General features: G+C 37.9%; 1 protein-coding gene across 1 annotated transcript in view; it reads right to left on the bottom strand.

Moving 5' to 3' along the window:
* Nucleotides 1-21,398, bottom strand: part of PHF8 (PHD finger protein 8) — a 143,886-nt gene that overhangs the window by 13,202 nt on the left and 109,286 nt on the right. Inside the window, 1 exon segment of the mRNA XM_054695897.1 lies at nucleotides 9,737-9,809. Within this exon segment, the coding sequence (XP_054551872.1) occupies nucleotides 9,737-9,809 (73 nt within the window).

Here is a 21,398-nt window from a genome sequence, read left to right as displayed (position 1 = left end):
TCCCCAGCTGCTCCCCGGCCACTGAGGAGGGTCCTACATGGCGCAGACCTCTCCTGCCACCCGCTGCTCCCCTCAGCAGTGTACTTCAGTCCTTCTGACTGTTCTGCTCCCTGCTCTGACTCTGGTGAATTCTCTCACCCTCCTGCGCTTCTGACTATACCCAGTGCTTGTATAAATAAACAAATAAATAAATCTTAAAAAAAAAAAAATCAAAGAAAAAGGAAAAAAAATTACAGGAAACAAGGAAATAAAACAACTTACAAAGGCTCCCAAAATAGGCTTTTCACAGACTTCAGCCCAGATACTCTCCAGGCAAGAAGAGGAAGGCAGTGTTCACAAACCTAAAAGACAACTGCAAGGTATGGATATTCTATCCTACAAAATTATCATTCAAGTATAATGCTGAAATAATGGTTTTCCTAGAAAAATAGAAGCTACTGGAATTTACCAGCAACTGCCCTTCAAGAAATATTGAATGAGGGCTTCCCTGGTGGCACAAGGGGTTAAGACACAACCTATGAAGCTATCCGAAGTCACTGCAACACAAGTTCAATCTGCCACCAGGGAGCTACCTACATGGCGCAGCAGACCTTTCCTGACTTGCCCGCTGCTCCCCTCAGCAGTGTATTTCAGTCGATCTGCTTGTTCTGTTCCCCACTCTGTCTCTGGTGAATCCTCTCACCCCCTGCACCTCTTGCCTGTACCCCAGTTCTTGTATGCATAAATAAGTATTTTTAAAAAAGGAATATTGAATGAAGTTCTTCCACAAGAAAAAAAATGAAACACAAATTCTTACGCAAAATGACAAAAGAAATACAAAACCAGAAGCATGGGTAAGAATATTATGAGAAGACACAAAATACTAAAAGGGAGGAAGAAATAGAACCTGTATTGTTAAGTGTTGAAGAGCAGACACCAGCTCATAAAGGACTTAAAACATAGGAATTTATGTATAGCCCCTATGGTAACCACTAACCAAAAAATGCAAAATAGATACCCACAGACAAAGAAGCAAATAATTTAATAGAAATGTTAAGGAAAGCTGTCCAGAGAGAGTAAAAAAATGGAAAAAGAAACAACAGAAATATAAACAATAAAAAACAAAATGACTGATAATAAACAGCCATATGAATAATCACCCTAAATGTGAATGGTCTGAATATACCAATTAAAACTCATAGACTAACAATATAGGTAAAAAGTTTCAGCCACTGATAATTTGTTTACAAGATAGCCATTTAAAACCAAAATATAGAATCAAACTAAAAATAAAAGGTTGGAGGAAGGTTATACATGCTAAAAATTCACAAAGAGAATGAAGAATGGCTATTCTCTTATCAGATGAACTAGATTTTCAATAAAAATGTAATCAGGGACAAAGACGGACATTATATAATCATCAGTGGAACAATTCATCAAGAAGATATAACTGTTATTACTATTTATGCATTTAATACAGGAACGACGAATAACATAAAACAACAATTAACCCAAAACGACATATAGACAAAAATATAATCATTGTTGGAGATATCAACATGGCACTGGCAGAAGGGGTAGATCATCCAGACAGAAAATTAACAAAGAAATAAAGGTCTCAGATGAAGTGTTAGAGCACATGGATTTATTGGACATTCATAGAGCTTTCCATCCCAAAGGAAATATATACACTATATTCTCTAGCGTACCCAGAACATTCTCAAGAACAGATCATATACTAGGACATAAAACATACCTCAGAAAATATATATAAACAGAAATTGTATCAAGCATCTTCACAGACCACAATGCTGTACAGAAAGGAATTAACCACAAAAAGAATTCCAGAATAAACCAAAACATGTAGAGACTAAAAAAAATAATGCTTCGGAACAACTCCTGGGTCAATGAAGAAATCAGATAAGAGATTAAAAAGTATCTAGAGAGTAATGAAAATGGAGAGACAAGCTATCAGACCCTATGGGATGTCCTACAGGCAGTACTATATTGGAAGTTTATAGCAATACAGATCCACATAAAAACAAAAACTAAAACAAAACCAAGGTATCAAAATATAAAATATATTTTATATTTCTAGTTCCTTGCAGTTGAAGGAACTAGAAAAAGAAGAAAAAACAAATCCAAAAATCAGTAGAAGAAAGGAAATCATAAATATTAGAGTAGAAATAAATGGAAAAGAAAACCAAAACAGTGCAAAATATCAGTGAAAGGGAGAGGTGGTTCTTTTAAAAAATAAACAATATTGACAAACCTTTGGCTAGTTTCACTAAGAAGAGAGAAAACCCAAATAAATAGAATCAGAAACAAAAGAGGCGAAATTACAAAAACTGCAGAAATACAAAGGACTATAAGAACTTACTATGAATATCTTTATGCAAACAAACTGGACAACTTAGGAGAAATGGAGAAATTTGTAGACTCACACAACCTCCCAAGATTGAACCAGGATGAAACAGACAGCTTAAACAGTCTAATCACAAGTGCAGAAATAAAAACCCCAGGACCAGATGTTTCATCTACTGAATTCTACTAAACTGTCAAAGGAGATCTAATACCTATCCTACTCAATCTCTTCAAAAAATTGAAAAGAGAGGAAAACTCCCCAACACATTCTATGAAGCCAACATTACCCTGATTCCAAAACCAAAAAAGATAGTACAATAAAAAGAAGTATAGACTAATCTCTGATGAACACAGGTAGAAAAATCCTCAACAAAATCCTAGAAAACAGAATACAGCAATGTATCAAGAGAATCATCCATTATGGTTTCACTTATAGCAGGAATACAGGGGAACCAAATAAGACATTGGTGTAGAAAAATAATAACAGTACAAAACACAACAAGGCAAAAATGAACAATTATAAATCAGAGACATATTGCGAGGGAGGAGGAGAGAGAGGGATCAGAGGGAGGGAGGGAGGCGCACGGGGGCTGAGGTGATGGTGCATGGGTGCACTGGTGAGGGTAAACTCTATGGGGACTACACCTGAGGGGGTAGGGGGAAGCAAATATTGTTTAAAAATGAACAATGATGTAAAATATGAGAGATTTAAAAAAATAAATTTTTAGTCAGTAAAAAAAAAAAAAAAAAATCATCCATCATGATGAAGTAGGCTTCATCCAAGAGATGCAAGGCTGTTTTAACATGAAAATCAATCAATGGGATTCACCGGATCAACAAAAAGGAAGACTAAAATTACATGATCATCTCAATAGATGCTGAAAAAGCATTCAATAAGAACCAACATCCAGGGCCTCCCTTGTGGCGCAGCTGGTTGAGCACAGTGCTGTGAAGGCTGTCCGCAGCCTCTGCAGCGCAGGTTCAATCCTGGCAGGCCAAGGAGACACCCACATGGTGCGGCAGACCTCTCCTGTCTTGCCTGCTGCTCCCCTTAGCAGTATATTTCAGTCAGTCTGCCTGTTCTGTTCCCCACTCTGTCTGGTGAATCCTCTCACCCTCCTGCACCTTTGGTCTGTACCCCAGTTCTTGTATGCATGAATAAATTAAAAAAAATTAAAAAAAGAACCAACATCCATTAATGATAATAACACAAAAAATTGGGAATACATGGAACTTATTTAAAGACCATAAAAGCCATATATGAAAAACCCACAGACAACATGATATTCAATGGTGAAAAGCTGAAATAGTCCCACTAAGATAAGCAACAGCATAGGGATGTCCACTAACACAACTATTATTCAACATAGTATTGGAAGTACTGGCTAAAGGAACTTGGCAAGACAAAGGCATAAAAGGAAGGCAAATTGGAAAAGAAGAAATAAAACAGTCATAATTCGCAGATGACATGTTAAAATAAATAGAGAAACCAAAGACTATCAAAAAAACTTCTAGAAATAATAAACAAATACAGTAAAGTGGCAGGATAAAAAAGCAATACACTAAAACCAGTGGCATTTGTATATGTAAAAATGTATCAGAATAAAGGGAAATGAAGAATAGAATCCCATTTACAATCACAGCATAAACTTAACGAAGGAGGTGAAGAGCATGTATCAAAAACTATAAAACTCTGTTAAAGGAAATGAAAGGCAACACAAAGAAATGAAAAGATATCCCATGCTCATGGATTGGAAGAATTAATATCATTAAAATGGCCAAATGTTGCCCAAAGCAATTTACAGATTCAATGCAATACCTATCAAAATACCAAAGATTTTTTTCTAGGAAATAGAACAAGCAACTATTACATTTATATGGAACCAGAAAAGGCCCTGAATAGCAAAAACAATCTTGAGAGGAAAAAAAAGAAAAATGATGACATCACACTTCCTGACTTCAAACTATATTACACAGCAAAAGTAATCAAAACAGTATGGTACTGGAACAAAAATAGAAACTGAGATGAATGGAAAGAACTGAAAGCCCAGAGATAAATCTATATAAATATGCACAGTTAATAATTGACAAAGGAGCTAGGGCTACACAGTGAAGAAAAGATAGTCTCTCTAATAAATGGTACTGTGAAACATGGATAGCCACTTAAAACAAAAAATGAAACAAAACCCATACTTAACTCCATGCACAAATATTAATTCAAGATGGACTGATTCAAAATGAAGATCTGGATGTAGAAAGTAAAAGTATAAAATAATTGTAAGTAAATATAGGGGATACACTACAGGACATTTTTGTGTTTGGAGACTCAATCCTGACAGCAAGGGAAACAAAAATGAAAATGAACAAGTGGGATTATGTCAAACTTAAAAGCTTTTGTGCCACAAAAGAAACCACAAAAAACAAAAATGCAAACTACAGAATGGAAAAAAAAATATTTGCATACCATACATCTGAGAAGGGGTTAATCTCCAAAATTTACAAAGTGCTTATACAATCCAACAACAACAACAAAAAAACAATCCAATCAAAACTGGGCAAAGGACTTTAATACACTTTTTGAAAGAAAAAATTCAGATGGCCTACAGACATATGGAAATTGTTCAACATAACTTATATAAGGGAAATGCATATTAATGCCATACTGAGATGCTACCTCACCCATGACAGTGGTCCATATAAAGAAGAAATGAATCAACAAATGTTGGTGGGAATGCAAGTTGGTACAACTTCTCTGCAAAATGGCATGGAGATTTCTTAAAAAAATTAAAATGGAAATTCTCTATGACATGGCAACACCTCTATTAGGTATTTATCCAAATAATATAAAAACTCTAATAAAAAAGATTTATCTATACCTTGTATATAGCAGCAAGATCCATAACTGCCATGTCATGGAACCAACCCAAGTGCCCTTCAACAGACAAATGGCTAACGAAATTTTGTAATATATATTCAGAGGAATACTACACAGCTTTGTAAAAAGATGAAAGAGTGGCATTTGGGACAAAATGGATGCACCTGAAGATGATTATGTTAAGTGAAATAAGTCAAAAAGTGAAAGACAGCTATTGGATAGTTCCACTCATCTGTGGAATATAAATAATGAAAAGACATACACAAGCAATGTATAGCAGGAATAAATCTTAGAACTCAGAAAACACACACCCCCCCCCAACAGAGCTTCAAAATACATGAAGCAAACACTGACAGAATTGAAGGAAAAAACATACAAGCTCTTAGTAACAGTAGGGGAGAACAATACATTTTCAGTAGTGGATAGACCATTCAGAAATAAGATCAATAAGGAAATGGAAAATTTGAACAAAACTATAAACCAAGTAGACCTAATAGACATATACTGAACATTTCAACCCCAAATACCAGATTTTTCTCAAGCGTACATGGAACATTCTCCACAACAGACCATATTTTAGGCTACAAAATGAATCACCATAAATTTTAAAGTATTAATGGAATGAAACTATAAATTGTAACAAAAGGAAAACTAGAAAATCCACAAATAGGGGCTTCCCCTGGTGGTGCAGGGGTTAAAGTCTCAGTGCTATCAAGTTATCAAAGCCACTGTGGCATGAGTTCAATCCCTAGCCAGGGAACTAACCCACATGGCACAGCAGACCTCCCCTGTCTCTCCTGCTGATCCCCTCAGCAGTGTATTTCAGTAGATCTGCCTGTTCTGCTTCTTACTCTGTCTCTGGTGAATCCTCTAATCACCCTGCACCTTTGGCCTAACACCCCAGTTCTTGTATGCATAAATAGATGAAAATAAATCTTTGAAAAATTCAAAAATAGGTAGAAATTAAGTAATATACTCTGAAACAATTAGTGGTTCAAAGAACAAATTAGAAGTGTGATTTCTTTGAGATGAACAAAAACAAAAGCACAACATACTTAAACTTATGGGATGCAGCAAAAGCAGTACTCAGAGAGAAAATTATAGATATAAATGCCTACATTAAAAAATAAGGAAGATCTCAAATCAGTAACCTAACTTCACATTTTAACAAAGCAGGAATAAAAGAAAAAAACAAACCCAAAGCTCACAAAATGATAGAAATCATAAAGTTTGGAACAGAACGGGTGTCATGGAGCATTTTGCTGGCACAGTCTGTGCCCTGGGGGCCTCTTTCTTCCCCAACAGGGCAACCGGTGATGTGGGGAGAGAGGCCACTGGCAACCTTGTGCATCTTACCCTCAAAAAAAAAAAAAAAGATTTGAATAGAAATAAATGAAATAGAGGATAGAAAAACAAGAGAAATCAGTAAAATCAAAAGTTAGTTTCTTTGAAAAAAAAGATCAACAAGATAGGGAAGTATCTAGTTAGACTGACAAGGAAGAGTGAAGACATAATACCTAAAATTAGAAATGAAAAAAGGAACATTAATGCAAACCTTGCAGAAATAAGAGTGTAAAGATTGTGATGAACAACTGTATGCCAACAAACTAAATAAACTATATAAAAAGGTCAAGTTCATAGAAGCACATAAATTACCTAAACTGAATTAAGAAGAAAGAGAATCAGAACTGACCGATAAGTATAGAGATTGAATCAGCAATCAAAAGGTTTCCAAAAAATGGGTCTCCCTGGTGGCGCAGCGGTTGAGAGCTGGGTTGCGAAGCTGCCCGCAGCCTCTGCAGCGCTGGTTCGATCCCAGGGTGAGGGTCCCACATGGCGCGCAAACCTCTCCTGCCTCCCGCTGCTCCCCTCAGCAGTGTACTTTGGTCCTTCTGCCTGCTCTGCTCCCTGCTCTGGCTCTGGTGAATTCTCTCACCCTCCCGCGCTTCTGACTGTACCCACTGCTTGTATAAATAAATAAATATATTAAAAAAAAAGGTTTCCAAAAAAGAAAAGCCCAGCCACTTGGCTTCATTGGTGAATTCTACTGAGTAAAGAAAAACACCAATCCTTTTCAAACTCTTTCAAAAAATAAAAAATAAAAGAGCAGGGGCTGTGATCTAAGCACTCTATAAGACTGTGATACCCGGGCCTCCCCAGTGGCGCAGCTGTTGAGTGCTGGGTTGCAAAGCTGCCCGCAGCCTCTGCAGTGCTGGTTCGATCCCCCGCCACCGGGCGAGGGTCCCACATGGAGCGCAGACCTCTCCTGCTGCCCACTGCCCCCCTCAGCAGTGTATTTTGTCAGTCTGCCTGTTCTGTTCCCCGCTCTGGCTCTGGAGAATTCTCTCACCCTCCCGTGCTTCTGACTGTACCCAGTGCTTGTATAAATAAATAAAATCTTAAAAAAAAAAAAAAGACTGTGCTACCCAACTACTGCAAAAGAAAACAGATTTATATGTTGTTAGAGAATATTAAAAGTTACTTAAGGTTCAATGACAAACATATATAGCTTTTTCTATAAAGAAAATAATGTAATCTATCCCATAAATAAAATGAAGGAAAATACATGAACATCTCAGTTGATGAAGGAAAAACGTGACAAAATCAAACATCCATTCAAGATAAAAACACCCAGAGATCTAGAAAGTCACCAAACAATTGACCAATATGATAAAAGGTGCTTATGAAAACCTACTGCAACTATCACACTCAATAGTGAAAGACTGAATTCTTTCCACATGATGAAGAATGAGATATGGATGTTTACTTCCACCACGACTATTCATCATTGTACAATCCAGAGCAATTAGGTAAGAAAAAGAAAGAAAAAACATTGAAATTGTAAGGAAATATTTGTCGATAACCTTATAATATGTATAAAAAATCCTAAAGAATCTTAAAAAATGAAACTATTAGTGCCAATAATAGAATGGAGTAAAGCTGCAGGATAGAAGAAAGACAAATATCAGTTGTGTTTCTGTACACTAACAATGAACCATCTATAAACAAAATTAAGAAAATAATTTAATTTATAATAGCATCAGAAAGAACAAGGTAAGTAGAAATAAGTTAATCCTTGGTAATATAAAGTCATAAAAATTTTTAAATGTAAAAAGCTGACCCTTTGAAAAGATCAATTAAATTTATAAAATGCCAGCAAGAATGACAAAGAAAAAAAGACTATGCTACAAAGTACAAATACCAAGAATGTAAAGGGAGATTTCACTAAAGACCTCACAGACAGGAGCCTCCTTGGTGGCGCAGGGGTTAAAGTATCAGTGTTATCAATCTCCAGCCACTGTGGCATGAGTTTGATCCCCGGCCAGGGAGCTGACCCACATGGCACAGCAGACTTCTCCTGTCTTGCCCGCTTCTCGCCTCTGCAGTGTATTTCAGTGGATCCACCTGTTCTGCACCCCACTCTGTCTCTGGTGAATCCTGTCGCCCTCTGCACCTCTAGTTCTTGTGTGCATAAATAAATAAAATAAATAAATAAAAGATCACACAGACATTAAAAGGATAATAGGGTAGTACCCCAAACAACATTATGCCCATAAGTTCTCTTACTTAGATGAATTTCTCAAATGACACAAAGTATTAAATGTCATCTAATACGAAATAAATGACCTGAATAATCCTGTGTCTAGTAGAGAAAATTAATCCATACTTAAAACCTGAAAAAGATGTAAGGAAAAAAAAAAAAAAAGGAATCTCCAGGCCTGCGTGGTTGCATTCACAAATTTTACATTCTTGCACAACCACTTCCAGAATATAGAAGAGGAGTGAAACTTTCCAAACTCATTCTTTGAGGACAACATTGCTTTGATACCAAACATAGAGTATAAGAAAACAAAATTACAGACCAATATTCCTCATAAATACAGATACCAAAATCCTCAATAGAAACACTACTGGAGAAGAGAATGGAGCAACAGATTCAAAAAACTCCGAGACAAAAAATGCTCAACCAAGAATACTTTATCCTGCAAAGTTCTTCTTCCTCTATGAGGGAAAAATAAGGACCTTCTCAAACAAACAAAATCTTCAGAAATTCACTTCTACTAAACCCCCACTCCAAGAAATATTACAAGAAGCCTTAAAATCTAAACCAGGACCTCCCTGGTGGCACAAGGGGTTAAGCACTGCACTATGAAGCAGTCCACAGCCTCTGCAGCATGAGTTCAATCCCTGGCCGGCCAGGGAGCAACCCACATGGCGAGGCAGACCTCTCCTGTCTCTCCCGCTGCTCCCCTCAGCAGTGTATTTCAGCCAGTCTGCCTGTTCTGTTTGTTCCCTGCTCTGTCTCTGGTGAATCCTCTCACCCCCAGGCATCTCTGGTGTGTACCCCAGCTCTTGTATGCATAAATAAATAAATCTTTAAAAAAAATCTAAACCAATAGAGGAATAAACAGGAAGAACTGTGCAAGGTACTGAACAGAACCACAAAACAATGAACAAAATGGCAATTACAGACTTCCATGTGTCAATAATCACCCTAAACATATAGACTGAACTCACCAATCAAAAGACACAGAGTAGAATGCTGGATTAGAAACAGAATCCAACTTTCTGCTATCTCTGGGAAATACACCTAAGTGGAAAAGATAAAGACAGATTGAAAGTAAAGGGTTGGAAAACAATTCTACAAGCAGATGGACCCAAAGAGAAGGCAGGTATAGCTGTATTTATATCAGACAAAATAGACTTCATGCTAAAAATGTGATGAGACATAGATGGACACTATATACTGATCAAGGAGACAATACACCGGGATATATCATTCATTAATATATACTCACCAAATGAAGGAACACCAAACACAGTAGACAATTACTATCATCTCTGAAAATAGACATTAGAGAAAATACATAAGTAGCAGAAGACCTCAACACCCCACTCTCACAAAGGGACAAATCAAAGATACAAAAAGTTAACAAGGACACAGTAGCCCTAAAAAAAGACCTAGAACACAAATGAGCCTAACAGACATCGATAGGACACTGCAAACCCCCCCAACCATCCCCCCCCAAAAAAACCTAAATACACATTTTTCTCAAGCACACATGATCATTCTCCAAGATTGATCACAGACTGTGTCACAAGACACACATCAAAAAATACATGAAGACCGAAATCATACCAACTATCTTCTCTGACCATAAAGACATCAAACTAGAAACCAGCTATGAAAAGATAGCAAGAAACTCCCCCACTACATGGAGACTAAACAACATGCTACTGAAAGACCACTGGATTAATGAGGAGATCAAAGAAAAAATTTAAAAAATACCTTGAGACAAATGGCAGTGACACAAATTTCGAGAAAATATGGGATATAGCGAAGCAGTAATAAAAGGAAAGTATATAGTAATGTGGGCTGATCAAGAAACAAGAAAAAATCCAAAGAAACAACCTAACCTTCTATCTCAAAAAACTAGAAAAAAATAACAACAACAAAAAACCCCCAAAAGCCAGTAGAAGAAAGGAAGTAATAAAAATTCAAGCAGAAATAAATGAAATAGAAATAAAGACAATTCAAAAGATCAGGGAAATCGGGCCTCCCTGGTGGCATGACGGTTGCAGCACAGCACTGTGAAGCTGTCCACAGCCTCTGCAGTGTGGGTTCGATTCCGGTGGGCCAGGGAGATACCCACATGGTGTGGCAGACCTCTCCTGTTTCACCCGCTACTCCCCTAAGCAGTGTATTTCAGTCAGTCTGCCTGTTCTGTTCTCTGCTCTGTCTCTGGTGACTCCTCCCACCCTCCTGCAGGTCTGGCCTGTACCCCGGTTCTTGTACAAATAAATAAATCTTTAAAAAAAATCAATGAAATCAAAAGATGGTTCTTTAAAAAAGTAAAGAAAATACACAAACCTAGAGCCAGGCTCACAAAGATGAAAAGGGAAAAAACTCAAATAAATAGGATCATAAATGAAAGAAAAAATAACAACAGACACAGCAGAAATCCAGAGGTTAGTCAGAGATTGTTATGAACATTTATATGCAAACAAGTTCACAATCTAGAATTATACAATCATCCAAAGCTGAATAAAGAAGAAACAGAAAACCTAAATAAACCAATTACAAGCACAGAAATTAAAACCATAATCAAAACCCTCCTCCAAAACAAAAGTTCAGAACCAGATGGTTTCACAAATGAGTTCCACCAAACGTTCAAAGATTAATTAGTGACTATCCTATAAAAACTGTTTCAAAAAACTGAGAAAGAAGGAATACTAAAAAATACATTTCACTAGTCCAACATTGCATTAAAATCAAAACAAAACAAAGACAAAACAAAAAAAAAGAGAACTACCAGCCAATCCTCCTAATGAACACAAATGCAAAATTCCTCAATAAAATCTAGGCAAAACAAATTCAACAATGCATCAAAAGGATAATACACCGCAAACAAGTGGAATTTATTTCAGGGATACAAGGATGGTTCAACATCCGAAAATCAATGAATGTAATTCAATATATCAGCAAAAAGAAAAATAAAAACCATATGATCATATCAATTGATGCTGAAGAAGGATTTGATAAACTCTAAATCAATTTATGATGAAGGACTTTGAAATACTAGGGATAAAAAGGACATAACATAATAAAAATCATATACCACAAACCCACAGGCAACACCATTCTTTTTTTTTGAAAAGATTTATTTATTTATACAAGCACTGGGCACAGTCAGAAGCACAGGAGGGTGAGAGAATTCACCAGGGAACAGAACAGACAGACTGACGAAATACACTGCTGAGGGGAGCTGCTGGGGGCAGGAGAAGTCTGTGCACCATGTGGGACCCTTGCCGGCGGCCGGGGATTGAACTGGCGCTGCAGAGGCTGTAGGCAGCTTCGCAGCCCAGTGCTCAATCGGGGAGGGCCACCAGAGGAGGCCCAGGCAACATCATTCTTAATGGTGAAAATAGAAAGCCTTCCCTTTAAGATCTAGAACAAGACAAGGATGTCCACTCTCACCACTGCTTTTCAATATAACACTGGAAGTCTTAGCTCGAGCAATTAGGCAAGAGAAAGACATACAAGGAATCCAAATAGGGAAGGAAGTAAAATTATCATTGTTTGCAGTTGATATGATAATATATTCAAAGAGAGAACACTAAAAACTCCATGGAAGAACTAATTAAAATAAATCAGTTTAGGAAAGTAGCAGGTTACAAAATCAACACACAAAAATTCAGTAGTCTTCATCTATGCAAACAATCATTCTAAAGAGGAAGAAATTAAGGAAACTACCCCATTTATAATTGTACCCCAAAAATTAAATGCCTGGGAATAAACCTAACAAAGATGGTGAAAGATCCATACAAAGAAAATTACAAAACATTGTTAAAAGAACTAGAAGACACAAAGAAATGGAAAGACATTCCCTGCTCCTGGTTTGTAAGAATTAATATTATCAAAATGGCCATCCTACCAAAAGCAATTTACAGATTCAAAGCAATTCCAATAAAAATCTCAAGGACATTCTTCAAAATGAAGAGACACTTTACTAAATGGGAGAAAATATTTGTACACCATTCAACTGATAAGGGACTGATATTAAAGATCTACAAAAAGCTTACACAACTCAATAAAAACAAAACAAATCTAGTCAAAAAATGGGCAGAAGACCTAAAACAACACTTCTCCTAAGAAGAAATGCAAATGGCCAACAGCTTTACGAAAAAATGTTCAACATCACTAATTATGAGGAAAATGCAAACCAAAACCACAATGGGATATCACCTCACACCACTGACAATGGCCCATATTTAAAAAAAAAAAAAAACTAGCAAGAACAAAGGAACCATCTAACCATCTTTTACACTCCTGGTAGGTGTATAAACTGGTCTAAAAACTATGGAAATCTGTGTGGAGGACCCTTAAAATACTTAAAATGGATCTACCATATGACCCAGCAATTTTGCTCCTAGGAATCTACCCAAAGGACACAAAAACATTAGTTCAAAAGGAAACCTGCATTCCTATATTTTTACAGCACTATTTACAATAGTAAGATATGGAAACAGCCTAAATGCCTCTCCAAACAAATGATCAAAAAAGATAAACTCACGCCATTTGTCCCAACATGGATAGAGCTGGAAAGGACTATGCTAAGTGAAATAAGTCAGAAGAAGAAAGAAAAAATACTGGATGATTTCACTTATAGGTGGGATACAGGGCAACTGAACAAAGGGTCAGGAAAAAGAAAACTTGCAGGCAAACCACTAGATCTGAGGCATACAGCAGGGGAGGGGAAAGGGTCAAACAGGAGGGAAGAGCACAAAGGACTATAGTAACTGTTCATGGTTGCAGTGGTGGTGGAAGAATTTTGGGTATTACCATTGAGGGGAGAAATCAATTATTGTACAAAAATGAGCAATGATATAAGAAATAAAAAAATTAGGAAACAATGATAATTGAAATTTTAAGAAGACTAAATATGTTCTCATATCATGTGCTCATATCATGCACACAGATTAGAAGACTCAATATACCTAAGATGTCAATTCTCCTGCAGTTGTAGAAAAGTTTGCTAGTTCCTTAAAGAGCTAAACATGGAATTACCATATGACCCAGCAATTCTATTTCTAAATATATGCCCAAGAGATATGAAAATACGTATCTACATAGAAACCTGCACAAAAATAACTATAGCAACATCATCTATAACAGTTAAAAGGAGGAAACAACCCAAATTCCCATTAACAAATGATGGATAAACAAACAGTACATACATGCAATGGAATACTATTCAGCGATAAAAAGGAACAAAATATTAATACATGCTACAATTTAGATGAACCTTACAAACATGCAAGTACAAGTAGCCAGACACAAAAGGTCACATATTATATGATTATTTTATATAATAAATCCTTAATAGGCAAATTTATAGAGCCAGAAAGCAGATTAGTGGTCACCAGAGTTTAGGGGTTGGCAGACATAAGGAACAATAGATATGGCACGTCTTTTTGGTGTGATGAAAATGTCTTGTAAACAGAGGTGGTGGTTATACAATATTGTGAATGCACTAAATGCCACTGAATTATACAATTTAAAATAGTTAAATAGGGGCCTCCCCAGTGGCGCAGCAGTTGGGCGCTGGGTTGCGAAGATGCCCGCAGCCTCTGCAGCGCCAGTTCCATCCCCGGCTGCTCCCCGGCCACCGGAGGAGGGTCCCACATGGCGCGCAGACCTCTCCTGCCACCTGCTGCTCCCCTCAGCAGTGTACTTCGGTCCTTCTGCCTGCTCTGCTCCCCGCTCTGGCTCTGGTGAATTCTCTCACCCTCCTCCGCTTCTGACTGTACCCAGTGCTTGTATAAATAAATAAATAAATCTTTAAAAAAATAAAATAAAATAGTTAAATATATTTGTGAATTTCTTTGTTCCCCAAATTTTATTAATTTGTCAGTTGTTAACATAACTATATCATTTAGAGGTACATTTTTCACCGCAACAAAAAATAAAGATGCCAATTCTCCCCTAATTAATCTATAGATTTTAACAATATCCCAATCAGAACTCCAGAAGAAATTTTTGTGGATTTAGACAAACTGATTCTATAATATACATGGAAAGGCAAATGTGAAGCATTCATGGCAAATAAACTTGAGAAGGGGGAAAAGATTTTGTACTACTACATTTTAAGAATTACTACAAAGTTAGAGTAATCAAAACAATGAGGTAGTGGCAAAGGGGAAGACTAATAGATCAAATGGAAAGGAATAAAACAATCCAGAAACAGACCCACACAAATATGGCCATTCAATTTTTGACAAAGGTGTAAATGCAGTCAACCAGGGGAAAAATGTGATTTAAACAAGTGGTGGTGAAATTGAATATCCAGACATATGCCCAAAATAAAAAAAAAGTTGAGCTTCAACTTAAACATACATTATGTAAAAATTTAAACAGTATCAGTACTGATGAGTATGTGGAACAACTGAACACACTGCTGGTGGGAATGTAAAGTGAAACAACCACTCTGGGAAACAATTTGGCAGTTTCTTATATAGTTAAAGTATCTACTCCCTATATTGTCCAGGAATCCCATCCCTAGGTATTTACTCAAGAGAAATGAAAACTCATGTTCACACAAAAAGATTGTACATGAATGTTCATAGTCACTGTATTCATAATTCACAAAAACTATAAACAACCCAAATGTTCTTCACTGGGCAAGTGAATAAAGGAACTGTGGTATAGTCATAGAATGGAATATTACTAAGCAATAAAAAGGAAGAAGTCTGATACACCACAACAAGGATGGATCTTAAAAGCATATACATACTATATTAATTCATTTTATATGACATTCTGGCAAAGGGAAAGCCACAGTGACAGAGAACAGATCAGTGGCTGCAAAGAGTTAGGGGTAGAGGTAGGGCATGACTACTAAGGAGTAACATAAGGGAGTCTGGGGGATAAATGAACTTTTCTATATCCTCATTGTGGTGCTGGTAGTTATAAGAACCTAAACATGTATACTAACAAAGCCAATTTTACTTCATGCTAATCTAAACTTCCTGTCCCGCTGGCAGGAAGTCAGAGCCCAGAGGGGGATCCAGTATTTTTGGAACCCAGAGTGCAATCCAGCTGCCCCACCTCCAGGGAAGTTTGTGGGACTTCAAGACACACCTTTGTAATTAAACACAAAAGGAGGAAATATTCTGTGACAGCGACCATTGTAATACTCAAAGTACCACTGCCTCACTGGACTTCTGGCATAACAGTATTTTTGACTCGTTTGGACCACCAGTTTCTGAAAATCCACAAAGAGCACACCAAAAAGATGACAGCCAGTACCAGCGGCACAGTGTCCCAACGCATACGGCAAATTAGAAGACAGGCAGCAGGGAGAAGAAAAACTACATGCAACCTAGCAACTCCTCAGGAGAAAAACATACCACAAAAAGAAAACCACCCACCAGATGGCAATGACAGCGACTAGAAAGACCTTCTGAGTCTTCCAGAAAGAGAATTTAAAAATGCTGTGATTAAAAAACTGACAGAAGTCATAAAGGAAAACAATGATAAGGGGAAAATAATCAACGATCAGAAGAATGAAATTGAGTTGCTAAAGAGGAAAATAAAAGAAATGTAGAAGATCAAGGAATTAATGGAGGCGCTAAAGAACTCTGGGAAAAGGAATGAAAGCAGAATAGATGAAATGGAAGAATGAATACGTACTCTTTAAGACACAGAAATAAAAAGAACCAAAACAGAAAAGGAAAGAGAAGTACGAAGGAAAAAGACCGAAGAAAGACATCGGCAACTATCTAACTCCATGAGGAAAAGAAATATAAGAGTTATAGGAATCCCAGAAGGAGAGGAGAGAGACATAGGAACAGAGAAAATATACAAGGAAATAATTGAAGAACTTCCCAAACATGAAGGAGCTGAAAATAGATATACAAGAAGCAAGAAGAACACCAAATTTCCATGACGAAAGGAAAAATGCAGCAAGAAACATAATAGAAAAGCATGCAAGAATCCAAGACAAGGAAAAAATAATGAAGCTGACGAGAGGGAAGAAACAGATAACATTCAAAGGAAAACCAATCAGACTGACATCAGACTTCTCTGAAGAAACACTACGGGCAAGGAGAGAGTGGAGGGACATAGTCAACAGACTCCAAGACAACAAATGCCAACCAAGAATATCCTGCAAAGCTTTCCTTCCTCTATGAAGAAAGAATAAGGACCTTCCCAGAAAAACAGAAACTCAGGAATTTCATTATGACTAAACCCCCACTCCAAAAAATACTACAAGGACTCCTAAAGCCAGAACCAACAGATGGATTAATAACAAAAGAATGCCAAAAAAAGTTAGTAAAAGAATAAATAAATAAAACCAGAGGAAAGAAAAACACAGTGGCAAATACAGATGCTAACATATCAATATTAACTTTAAATGTAAATGGACTAAACTCTTCAATAAAAAGACAAAGAGTTGCAGCCTGGATTAAGAAACAAAACCCAACCTTTTGCTGTCTCCAGGAAACACATTTAACTTCAAATGATAAGAATAGACTGAAAGTAAAAGGATGGAAAACAATCCTACAAGCCAATGGACCAAAAAAGAAAGCAGGAACAGCAATACAATATCAGATAAAACAGATTTCAAACTCAAAAAGGTAAAAAGAGACCCCAACGGTCACTACATTATGATCAAGGGGACAATACTTCAAGGAGAAATAACACTCATTAACATATATTCACCAAACGAAGGAGCACCAAAATATATCAGACAACTATTATCATCTTTGAAAACTGACATCAGAGAAAAGGGTTTTCAACACTCCACTATCAACAATGGATAGATCAATGAGATAAAAAATAAGCAAAGACACTAAAGCTCTAAATAAGGATCTAGAGTGCTTGGGCTTAACAGACATCTACAGAACACTAAACCCAAAAAAATCTGAGTACACATTCTTCTCAAGCACACACGGATCTTTCTCCAGGATTGATGAAATACTGGGACACAAGACAAACATCAACAGGTACACCAAGATCGAAATTATACCAACCATCTTCTCTGATCATGAAGGAATCAAACTAGAAATAAACCATAAAAAGAAAGCAAGGAACTCTCCTACCTCATGGAGATTGAAACCCACACTATTAGAAGATAACTGGACTAATGAGGAGATCAAAGATGAAATTAAAAAGTTCTCTGAGTTGAATGACAAGGACACCAATTTCCTAAATGTATGGCATGCAGCAAAAGCAGTAATAATAGGAAAATATATAGCAATAGAGGCTCACATTAAGAAACAAGAAAGAACTCAAAGAAACAACCTAATCTTAAAGCTCAAAGAACTAGAAAAAGAAGAACAAAAAAACCCTAAAACCAGTAGACGAAAAGAAATAATAAAAGCCAAAGCAGAGAGGAGCAACATGGCGGCGAGGTGACGCTGCGAGTAACATCTCCCATTAAAAAAAAGTTAATAGGGAGGAAAAGCGGCAGGTCCCAGTGAGAAGTGGGACACGGAAGAAAAACAGGGGACTCCAGCAAACTGCCCGAAGAAGAAAGTTGCCATAAAAGAGGACTAGAAGGGAGGAAAGCGCAGAACCCTGCTCTCCTCCCTGGACCACAAAGTTGGCACTCTCCGACCAGCAGAGAGGAGGAAAAAAACAAACTAAAACGACCAACAAGAACAAATTACGCAGCAAGCGGGACTGTGAGTGGAAAGGAACTATTGCAGCCACCACGCCCCGTGAACAGGAGCTGTGGAGAACCCTGCAGGATTCACCACAGCTGTGAGCAAACTGCTCCGGGAGCCATTAGAAAACACAGAGACTCTGGAGGAGACCTGCACACAGCCCCGGGCCGGCTGGTAAGCATGCATGGAAAAGCGGTGCGCTTGGCGCGCTTGAAAAGCAAACACGGATCGGGATCTCGGCTGCCAAGGTCCCCGCGCCTGCGACCTAGGCTTGCAGGGAGACGCGCAGAGGCCCTCACTGAGGTGAAAGTCCCTCACTGAGTAAGCAGGAACCAGGTGCCCAGGCACAGGAGCGGGGTGCAAAAGGCGCCATTCCTGCACCACTGAATTGGGCAACAGCCCGCATCCTGGACCTGAGGGCTTTGGAACTGAGACCTGGGGCACGAAATTCGGGGTGTGGGTTCTCCATGATGGTGGGGCACAAGGCAGACACAGCACCCCAAAGCCGTTGAGATTTACCCTACCATTCTCGCTCTGTTCCCCGTCCCACGCAGGGGGAGGGGCGTCGAAAAGCAGCCCCCCAAGGACTATAGGAGAGATCTCTGGCGCCACCTAACGACCAGAAAAAAAAGTCACTAACACCCCATAGAACAGGGAAATTTCTTAAGAAAAGACTTCTTGAAAAGGGCAGAAGGGTTCTGGAGGACCCAGTGGCCAGCTGGGAAGTTAGCCCATGCCAGGCCCCTTTCAACCAGCAGTCTGAGCCCACAGAGGGAGAAGGCACCCACGTCCGGGGCAGACCAGGCGCGCAGAAGAGTGTGCCTGAGACCGGATGCACAGGGACTGCGTCCCACATCACCATTTTAGATCAGGGACATTTCTTCAGTAAAGACTGCCTAAAACCAGCAGAAAGCTCCCCCAGAAGCCAGAGATGGCTCCTGGAGGAGCCAGAGGGGAGCGGAGAAGTTCACCCAGGATGCCGGCCAGTCCGAGCAACACAGTGTCCCAATGCATACGAAAAATTAGAAAACAGACAGTAGGGAGTAGAAGAACCACACGTAACCTAACAACTCCTCAGGAAAGAAGCACACCACAAAAAGAAAACCACCCCCCAGATTGCAACAACAGTACCTTGGAAGAACTTCTGAGCCTTCCAGAAAGAGAATTTAAAATTGCCATGATTAATAAGTGACAGAAGTCATAAAGGAAAACAATGATCAGAAGAAGGAAACTGAATCCCTAAAGAGGGAAAACAATGGCCAGAAGAATGAAATTGAGTCCCTAAAGAGGGAAGTAAAAGAAATGCAGGAGATCAAAGAATTAATGGAGGAACTAAAGAACTCTGGGAAAAGCAATGAAAGCAGAATAGATGAAATGGAAGAACGAATAAGTACTACTTGAAGACACAGAAATAAAAAGAACCAGAACAGAAAAGGAAAGAGAAGTACGAAGGAAAAAGAACGAAGAAAGACTTCGGGAACTATCTGACTCCATGAGGAAAGGAAATATAAGAGTTATAGGAATTCCAGAAGGAGAGGAGAGAGATGTAGGAACAGAGAAAATATTCCAGGAGATAATTGAAGAGAACTTCCCAAATGCGAAGAAGGAGCTGAAAATTGATATACAAGAAGGAAGAAGAACACCAAACTTCCACGACGAAAGGAAAAATACAGCAAGACACATAATAGTAAGCTCCCAAGAAACCAGGACAAGGAAAAAATAATGAAGCTGACAAGAGGGAAGAAACAGATAACATTCAAAGGAAAACCAATCAGGCTGAGATCAGACTTCTCTGAAGAAACACTACGGCAAGGACAGAGTGGAGGGACATAGTCAACAGACTCCAAGAAAACAGATGCCAACCAAGAATACTCTATCCCGCAAAGCTCTCCTTCCTCTATGAAGAAAGAATAAGGACCTTCCCAGAAAAACAGAAACTCTGGAATTTCATTAAGACTAAACCCATACTACAAAAAATACTACAAGGAGTCCTAAAGCCAGAACCTCAGAGGGACGAATAACAACGAAAGAAGGCCAAAAAAAAAAGGTTATTAAAGGAATAAATAAATAAAATCGAAGGAAAGACAAATACAATGGCAAATACAGAAGCTAACATATCAATATTAACTCTGAATGTAAATGGACTGAACTCTTCAATAAAAGAAACAAAACACCACCTTTTGCTGTCTCCAGGAAACACATTTAGCTACAAAAGATAAAAATAGACTCAAAGTTAAAGGATGGAAAACAATCCTACAAGCAAAGGGACCAAAAAAGAAAGCAGGAACAGCTATACTTATATTAGATAAAACACACTTCATGCTCAAAAAAATGAAAAGAGACACCAATGGTCACTACGTTATGATCAAGGGGACAATACTTCAAGAAGAAATAACACTCATTAACATATACGCACCAAACGAGGGAGCACCAAAATATATCAGACAACGTTGTCCTCTCTGAAAACAGACATCAGAGAAACACATACGTAGTGGAGACTTCAACACACCACTATCAACAATGGATAGATCAACAAGACAAAAAATAAGTAAAGAAACTAAAGCTCTAAATAAGGACCTAGAGCATTTGGGCTTAACAGATATCTATAGAACACTAAATCCAAAAAAAACGGAGTACACATTTTCTCAAGCGCACATGGATCATTCTCCAGGATCAATCACATACTGGGGCCAGACAAACATCAACAGATACAAACACATTGAAATCATATACCAACCTTTTCTGACCATGAAGGCATCAAACTAGAAATAAACCATAAAAGGAAGGCAAGGAACTATCCTACCTCATTGAGATTAAAAACCACACTACTGGAAGACCACTGGACTATCGAGGAGATCAAAGAAGAAATTAAAAAATTCTTTGAATTGAATGACAAGGAGGACACCAATATCCTAAATGTATGGGATGCAGCAAAAGCAGTAATAAGAGGAAAATATATAGCAATAGAAGCTCACATCAAAAAACAAGAAAGAACTCAAAGAAACAA

This window comes from Talpa occidentalis, unplaced genomic scaffold, assembly GCF_014898055.3.
Source record: "Talpa occidentalis isolate TD23 unplaced genomic scaffold, MPIMG_talOcc4v2.1 talOcc4.15, whole genome shotgun sequence".
Taxonomy (NCBI): Eukaryota; Metazoa; Chordata; class Mammalia; order Eulipotyphla; family Talpidae; genus Talpa; species Talpa occidentalis.
The sequence above is the reverse complement of the archived record's forward strand: the minus strand, read 5'-3'. Positions and strand labels throughout refer to the sequence as shown.